Consider the following 9,499-nt stretch of genomic DNA (forward strand, 5'->3'; position numbering starts at 1 on the left):
CAAAAATATGATTTTAATTAATTCAAAGAATAATAGGACCTCTAAAGTTCGGATGTATCTCAACCTTTTTGCATATAGTTCAAACTGGTAATAAAATATTTTCTCATAATAATATAGTGAACTCAACTCAATAATCTTTATCTAACTTGTCCTCTATGCTAACTTGTGTTGTAGCCATGTATAGTTTAGGGTGATCATTCGTCGAGAAATTATATTGTATATGATGAAGTGATTTTTTACGATAAAAATATATAAATAATTGACTTTTGAAGTAAACATCAAAATCGTTGAGTGATTTGATGGGACAAAAATTTATACTTCCTTCATCCTACTTTACTCGTCCTAAATTTTCTAATTTAATTTTTTATTTTTACCTTTTATTTTTTATTAATTAAGATGAAATAATTTTTTTTTCTTTTTTTAGTATTAATTATTTTTTATTCAAACTTAAATATAAATATTATTTAATAAAAATTTTATAATAAAATAATCTTGTTATTAATTAATTTTTTTAATTAATATATAATATTAAATTGGGACGAAGGGATACTTGGTCAATATTTAAGTTATCAACTCAATGAATCTATCGTACAAGAATATGTAGCCTTTCGTTTTCTCTGACAAATTCATTGGGGTCATAATTGAAACGTGTCCGTTCTTTGAAGTATTGAAAAGGTATAATGACATTTTGGTCCCTTGATATTAGTAAAATATTAATTTTGACCCTTGTAATATCTAAAACCTTCCATGAAAGATGGAACCATCATAAATAGAGCCATACACATGGAATTGTCAGAAATAGATGCAGCAATAACCATGGGTGTTGATGATGAAGTTGACTCTCATTTGCCATTGTTTGGCCCAAATTCTTCTTCTTGTTCTTCTTCCTCTTCCTCAACATCTAAGCTTCCCTTCCAAAAATCAGGTATTATGTTGTTGTTTTTTCCCATTACAAAATAAGGTCTATTTTTTATTTTTTCTAAGCAGATATGTTGTTGTTGTTGTTGTTGTTGTCCCCTTTATCCCCACTTTTTACAGAAAAAGTTAAGAGCCTTGAGAATAATAATATAATATAGTGAACTCATCTCAACAATCTTGATCTAACTTGTCCTCTGCTACTAGTATGGTTTTGGGTGGCCAATGGAACACCCTTCGTCCAGAAATTATACTGTGTATGAAGAATTATACAGAGTATATAGGTCAGACATTATTTTTCAAGTAAAGTTGATGTCATGTGATCAGACGCAGGTCAGAATTTTTTTAAGGGATTCAAAAGTAAACATACGAATTAATCAAAAAATGGGTTTAACATCTGCTATATCTACATTAAAAAAAAAATTTAGTTATGTATAAATAGTATAATTTTTCACCGAAGGAGGGTTCGGATGACCCGAAACTTGCACAAATCGGGAGCTTTAGTGGACCGGGCTGCCTTTTTTTATATATTAAATCTAGAACACTGCTAATGGAATTTTTGATTTCGCCACTGGACTTGTCCTATATTTGTTTGTTGAAGGATATTGTTTTAAAGGTGCATCGCATTATAGGCCGAGTTTTCAGGAAGCCAAAGTGGTTAGTTTTAGGGAATGAGTTGTTTTAACATTGAAATGGATTAAATCTAAGAAACAATGTATGTTGCTGCCAGGAACTATATGGACTGCAGTTGCACATATTATTGCAGCTGTAATTGGATCTGGTGTTCTATCTATAGCCTGGGCCACAGCACAATTAGGATGGATTGCAGGGCCAATCACCATTATTTGTTTTGCAGTTGTTATGTACATAGCTGCGTGCCTCCTAAGTGACTGTTACAGGACAGATGATCACGTAACAGGAAAGCCAAATCCGTCCTACAATGATGCTGTTAGAGTTTACCTTGGTAGGTTGTTCCATCCCTACAACATAGAATCTCTCACATGTGGATTCTACATTTACATTTTGGGATAGGGGATTAGAAGTGTCTTTTATGTATTTTGACTTTATACTCTTTCAGGCAAGAAATGGACGTGGTTGTGTGGTTTGCTTCTGTATGTGAACTTCTATGGGACTGGTATTGCCTACGTAATTACAAGTGCAACAAGTATGAGGTTAGTCTGCCAGATTTTTGCCTCTTTGAATCTTGTGTTTCAATTACAATAAACATGTCACTTTACTATGCTTATTTGGTCCAGTTATCAGATAATATATAGCCACTGTACTGATCCAGTGCCTAGCCTGCAAGAGATAGTGTGTGCAATTCAAGCTGAATGAGATATGCTTTTGTAATGTTATTTATCCCTCCGACAATTTTTTCAGAGAAATTCAGAGATCAAATTGTTACCACAAAAGAGGAGAAAAAGCTCATTGCCATACTGGGATAAACATGTTCATGCTGATTTTTGGCATTATTCAGATAGCAACGTCGCAGATACCAGATTTTCACAACATGGCATGGTTGTCTGTTGTCGCTGCATTAATGTCATTTTGTTACTCTTTCATTGGATTGGGCCTTGGATTTTCTAAAGTGATTGGTAAAGCTTGGACTGTTATCTTTCTCTCCGTTTCTTGTCTCTCATCTCACCTTTCAAAAAGTATTTCTTCGGAAGAATCTGTATATTTTGATCATTAGACTTGATGTTCGATCTGCAGATAACAAGAGTATCAAGGGAAGCATTGTGGGAATACCAACAAAGAGTGCTTCTCAGAAGATATGGCTAGTCTTCCAGGCACTCGGTAACGTTGCTTTTGCCTATCCTTATGTGGTTGTTCTCCTTGAGATACAGGTAATATGTAATGATAGTCCTTAAATTTTATGTCTAGTATACGTTGTTCTCCTCGAGATGCAGGTAATATGTAATGATATTCCATAAATTTTATGTCTAGTATATTAGTCTTAACTTCTGGCATTTCTTATTATATCATAGTGAGATATTAATGGATCCAGCTCTAATAATTTGTCCTGATACTAGATCATTGAATATTGATTTACATAGTAGACACCGACTTGTTTAGGACATGCATTCCTCTAGTTGGAATAGTTGTACTAATAGCATCGCAGAGACTGCTGATGTTTCTCCTAATATTAACGCTTTTATTTTTTATGGATTGAAGGATACACTAAAATCGCCTCCACCAGAAAACCAGACCATGAAGAAGGCGTCAATGACCGCAATAGTTACCACCACTTTCTTCTATCTGTGCCTTAGTTGCTTCGGCTATGCAGCCTTTGGAAACGACACACCAGGGAACCTCTTGACAGGTTTCGACGAGCCATTTTGGCTTGTTGACTTTGCCAATGCCTGCATAGTCCTTCATCTGGTCGGAGGGTACCAGGTAGTACTAAAATTTGATCATTTTCCTTTCACCAATCACCCTTTACTTGGTTTATGAAAATTCTAACTTCACCACGAACAAAATACTTGTTTAATTTCCATAGGTATTCAGCCAGCCAGTATTTGCATTTGTGGAAAGTTGGGCAACTCAGAAGTACCCTGAGAACATATTCGTGAATAAGTTCTACACCATCAAACTCCCGGTGTTGCCAGCTCTCCAGTTGAACTTCTTCCGGTTATGTTTTCGGACTCTATATGTTATATCTACAACAGTAACAGCAATGACATTTCCTTATTTCAATCAAGTATTAGGAGTCTTGGGAGCATTGATCTTTTGGCCTACAACCGTATATTTCCCAGTGGAGATGTACATTGTGCAAAAGAAAATTGGAGCTTGGACAAAAAAATGGCTACTACTTGAAGGTTTCAGTATGATCTGTTTGATTGTATCTGTACTGGCCTTTATTGGATCCATTGTGGGAATACTTAGTGCTAAATTTTCTTAAAGATGTAAAACTTTCTACTTTGATTCTCAAAAATGTTGGTAGTAAATAGTTTAGTAAGATTTTTAAGCTAAAAGACAAGGTATATTTTCATTATTTGCTTAGTAAGATTTTTAAGCTGAAAGACAAGGTATATTTTCATTATTTGTATGTATTGTTTACACATTTTTGGAATTCCTTGTTTCATGCCATTCTTGAAATGTGATTTACAAATCTCATTTGCTAAGTCTGAACGAGTTCTCTCAGCCCTATCTGACCCCGCCCTTGTTCAGTGTTAATGTTCTCCTCCATGTTTGATGACGTATTGTACAAGCTAACATACATTTGACGATCTTGATTTCCCAAATTCATATAAAAAATCTCAGGAACCCTTTTATCATCAATGTGAAATTTTTCCATTCATCACTGTCACTAGTTACATAGTTTTGTAGGTAAAAGAAGCCAAATAAGAAAAGAGTTCTATTACTTGACGTTTCATAGATGTTGAAAGGCACCATTGAATATGAAACTATGATACAAAAAGTTGTAGCCTTTCCTTTTCTATGCCAAATTTATTGAAACGTGTCAATTTCTTACAACAACATACTCGGTATATTCTCATCAAGTAGGGTCTGGGGAGGGTAAAGTGTACGCAGTCTATCCCACCATCTATTTCGAGAAGCTATTTCCGATAGATTCTTGGCTTAGGACAAATATCAATATAACAAACAAAACATATAAAAGCATGCAATCACAAGGTAATACTATAATAACAGATAGTAAAGGATAATAACAGAAACAAAACACACACAAGGCAATACTAAAAAATTTATTGAAAAAATATAGATATCACCAATGCATCCGAGATGTACTCCGACCTCCTAACTCTCTACTTTGATTCGCATCCTCCACATCTTTCTATCTAGAGTCATGTCCTCTGTAATGTAACTGCTTCATGTCATGTTTAATCACCTCTCTCCGATACTTCTTAGGCCTACCTCTACCATGCTTAGAACCATCCATAGCCAGCCTCTCGCATATTTGTACAGAAGCATTCATGTCCCTTCTCATTACATGTCCGAACCATCGCAACCTCACTTTTCGTACCTTTGAAACGTGTCAATTCTTTGAAATATTAAAAATGAGTCGTACAGGCAGCTACACCTATGGGTGTTGATGATGAAGTTGACTCTCGTATGCCCCCAAATTCTTCTTGTTCTTCTTCCTCATCATCTAAGCTTGCCTTCAAAAAACAGGTACTATGTTTGTTTTTTTAATTACAAAACAAGGTCTCTTTTTTTCTAAGCAGCTATCTTTTTGTTGTCCCCATAATTCATTTTATCTTCACTTATCTGCAAACCCCTTGAGAGTATTATAGATGTAGCTGTATTTCAGCTAATTACAAAATGATAGATTACATCTAGAATATATACACAAAGCTAGGTACAAAAAGGTCAAGATCAGATCCCTGATATCCTGCTTTTTACCTATAATATGTGACTATGTGTACCTGCAATATTTGACTATGTGTATCTAACACAATCTAACAATTATATACTTTGACAAATATCTTGACATTGGTATCTGACTATCTTAACACTCCCCCTCAAGTTGGAGCATACATGTCATATTCTCTGAGCTTGCCGCAAATGTATCCAATCCGAGCTCCTCTAAGGGACTTAGTCAAAATATTTGCCAAATTGGTCATTTGAACCGACGAAGCTGGTGGCAATGCATTCGAACTCAATCTTCTGCCTAATAAAATGACAGTCCACTTCTATATGTTTCGTTCTTTCATGGAAAACTGGATTTGAGGCAATATGTAGGGCGGCCTGATTGTCACATATAAGCTTCATCTGTTTGAATTCAACACATTTTAACTCTTGGAGAAGTTGTTTCAGCCAAATAAGCTCGCATGTAACAAGGGCCATAACTCGATATTCAACTTCCGCACTAGATCTGGCAACAACATCTTGCTTCTTACTTTTCCAAGAAATTAAATTGCCTCCAATCATTACGCAATACCCAGACAACCTGCCCAATCCGCATCAGAATATCCAACAATGTTTCTGTGATCTTTGTCTTCATATATCAATCCTTGTCCTGGAGCTCTTTTGACGTATCGGAGGATGCGAATTACTACATCCCAATGATCTTTACTTGGAGCTTGGAGAAACTGACTAACCACACTTACTGCAAATGAAATATTCGGGCGTGTGATAGTGAGATAATTCAGTTTACCAACCAATCTTCTATATCTATCGGGATCTTTTAGTGGCTCACTCTGTCCAGGAACGGTTTGATGTTTGGATCCATAGGAGTGTCAATGGGTTTGCAATTTAACATGCATGTCTCTTCTAATATGTCCAAAGAATATTTTCTTTGTGAGATAGCAATACTTGTCTTGGATTGTGCTACCCCAATTCCCAAAAAATATTATAACTTTCCCAAATCTTTGGTTTGAAAGTGACTGAACAAATGTTGCTTTAGCTGTGATATTCCTTCTGGATCATTTCCAGTTATGACAATGTCGTCAACATAGACGACCAGATAAATGTTATTTTCTGGACCATTATGTCGATATAAAATAGAGTGGTCTGCTTTACTTCGAGACATGCCAAATTGTTAGACGATAGAACTAAATCTGCCAAACCATGCCCTTGGAGATTGCTTGAGGCCATATAGAGAACGTTTGAGACGGCAAACTAAGTCTGACTCCCCTTGACCAACAAATCCAGGAGGTTGCTCCATATAAACTTCCTTAGTAAGTTCACCATGCAAAAATGCATTCTTAATATCTAGTTGATGAAGTGGCCAATGATGCATTGCTGCTAAGGAGATAAGCAAGCGAACAGATGCAATTTTGGCAACTGGAGAGAACGTATCACCATAGTCAAGACCATAAATCTGGGTATACCCTTTGGCAACAAGGCGAGCTTTCAATCGATCAACTGTTCCATCCAAACCCACTTTTACCGTATAGATCCATCGACTTCCAACAGTAAATTTCCCCTTCGGTAACTGGACCAACTCCCAAGTGTTATTGGTCTGTAAAGCATTCATTTCTTTGATCATAGCATCTCTCCACCCTGGATGTTTTAGTGCTTCACTAACAGTTTTTGGTATAGGTTCATTAGATAGGGTAGACACAAAGGTATAATATAATTGGGATAACTGATGATAATTAAACAGTTATATCTTTATGGTTGTTGATTTCGTGTAGTACGTAACCTTTGCGTATGGCAATTGGTGGGGTCACTGCATTTGATAAAGGCATGACGGGAGCAGGTGACGACGAAGCAAGAGATGAGTAATTGGGAGCGACCAATGTATCAGGACTAGGAGTAGTGCTATAATTATCATTGTTAAGAGGACGAACACGTCAAGTGTATACTTGAAGAGGAGGAGCGGTTTGAGGGTTTTCTGAAACAATGACTTGTTGTAGAGGAAGTATCGGTACTGGCAAAACTTGAGGAATTAAACTTCTGCTTGTAGTGCATGGTGTAAAATAGGGAGATGTTTCAAAAATGTCACATCTGCATTAATAAAATATTTATTTGTTTTTGGATCATAGCATTTGTAACCTTTTTGGTGACGAGAGTATCCTAGAAAGACACACTTCATTGATTTTGGTTGGAGTTTGTCATTTCTAGTACTTTGATCATGGACAAAACAAATACATCCAAACACTCTCAAAGGTAGATGATAAGGATTTTTACCTGGAAAAAGAATTGAGTGAGGATTTTGTTGTTGCAACACAGTGGAGGGCATTCTATTCATCAAATAACAAGCAACGAGAACATCATCTCCCCAAAAATGAAGAGGAACGTGATGGTGTATAAGTAAAGTACAATCAGTTTCGATGAGATGCCTATTTTTACGTTCGACGACTCCATTTTATTGAGGAGTATACACATAAGACGTCTAATGAGTGATTCCCTGAGATGACATGAAACTGAAAAAGGGAGAAGATAAGTACTCTTTGGCATTATCACTGTGTAATACCTTTATTGAAACACCAAATTGATTATTTATCTCAGTACAAAATTTTGAAAAATAGAAAATACTTCAGAACGATTTTTCATCAAATATACCCATGTGCAACGGGAGAAGTCATCAATAAAGGTAACAAAATACTGAAATCCTAGACTTGAAACGACACGACTAGGACCCCATATATCTGAGTGAATAATGCCAAACATACATGTGGCCCTGTTATGGACTCTTTTGGGAAATGAAGTGCGACTATCTTTCCCAAGTTGACATGACTCACATTCAAAAGAAGACAAAGTGGAAAGACTAGGGATTAGTTTTTGAAGTTTTGCGAGACCCGGGTGACCATAATGGCTGTGGAGAAGATCAACTGAGGCAGCAGAAGTGAAGGCAATTTGGTGGTGGCGATTTTGACACGTGATACAGTCCTTATGACTCATATCCTATTCCAATCGTCTTCCCCATTCTCCGGCCCTGTACAACAACAGAGTCAGCCAAAAAAATGACACCACAATTGAGGTGCTTGGTTAATTTGCTTACAGATATCAAATTAAATGGACAATCAGGAGCAAATAAAATTGAGTTTAAGGAAATAGAGGGAGGAAGTTGTACGTCCCCTATTTATTTTACTACAGTTCGTGATCCATTAGGGCATGACCCTAGATAGGAAGATCTGGAGGACGCGAATTAGGGCAGAAGGCTAGGGTCAGTTTGGGTCGCTAGTGTAGGGAATTACTTGGTGGGGGTATTATTCTTGTTATGATACCTTGTTTCATGCTTTATTACAAATCTGTTTACTTTTCTCTGTTTACTATTACTTGTGGGTGTCGTATTTATGTTATGCCATCTTGTTCCATGGTTTACTATGAATTTGTTTAGTATTCCGTGTCTCGAGCCGGGGGTCTATCAAAAACAGCCTTTCTACTTCTTTAGAGGTAGAGGTATGGACTACGTACATCTTACCCTCCCCAGACCTCACTATGTGGGAATGCACTGGGTTTGTTGTTGTTGTTGTCGTGATCCATTAGCAAGGGTAACTGTGGAGAGGGTTATGGAATGAATAAGATTTGAGAAAAGTTTCTGATTACCAGAGATATGGTCAGATGCACCAGAATCCAATATCCATGGGCAAGTGGGTGAAGACCTGGTTAGACAAGCAAATGAATTACCAGTTTGTGGGGTGCCAACTAAAGGTGATTGTTGCGTAGCCGCTTGATACTGCAAGTAATCATTATAATCTGCTCCAGACAAAGTAATAGAATTAGACAGTTGACCCTCTGTATCTTTATGGATCTGAGCCACGTGAGTTGTACTACGATTGTTAGTACGTTGTGGTCGACCATACAATTTTCACAAAGTTTGTCGAGTATGGCCTAGCTTGTTGCAATAGTTGCAATAGGGTCTAGAGTTTCTAATGTTTCCCCTTTGCTAGACATTTTGTTCCTGTGAATTCTCATTTTTCACAGCTAATACAGATGTCTCAACGTTATTGGTATCATTTGTTTCTGAACCAATACGCAGTAATCGAGCTGAAACGTCGATGAAGAAAGGAACTAATGAACTTGCCAAGATTTAATCCCTTATAGGACTCAAATCAGATCGAAGTCCTTTTAGTGCTAGAACCATAAAGAACTTATCTCTTTGTTGCTCCTGCGTGGTGACACTTTCAGAAAGTGGCATGGGAGAGTCAAATTGATCTTTCAAGGTATCGAT

General features: G+C 36.6%; 1 protein-coding gene across 1 annotated transcript; it reads left to right on the top strand.

The window, feature by feature from the left end:
- The first annotated feature begins 595 nt into the window (after positions 1-595).
- Positions 596-4,040, top strand: LOC107878850 (probable amino acid permease 7). Its single transcript, XM_016726002.2, has 7 exons — positions 596-925; positions 1,646-1,879; positions 1,994-2,087; positions 2,296-2,510; positions 2,629-2,762; positions 3,091-3,312; positions 3,416-4,040. Exons 1-7 carry the CDS (start codon positions 748-750, stop codon positions 3,815-3,817), a joined length of 1,479 nt encoding a protein of 492 aa, XP_016581488.2. The 5' UTR covers positions 596-747; the 3' UTR covers positions 3,818-4,040.
- The last annotated feature ends 5,459 nt before the right edge of the window (positions 4,041-9,499 follow it).

This window comes from Capsicum annuum, chromosome 7 (assembly GCF_002878395.1).
Source record: "Capsicum annuum cultivar UCD-10X-F1 chromosome 7, UCD10Xv1.1, whole genome shotgun sequence".
Taxonomy (NCBI): domain Eukaryota; kingdom Viridiplantae; phylum Streptophyta; class Magnoliopsida; order Solanales; family Solanaceae; genus Capsicum; species Capsicum annuum.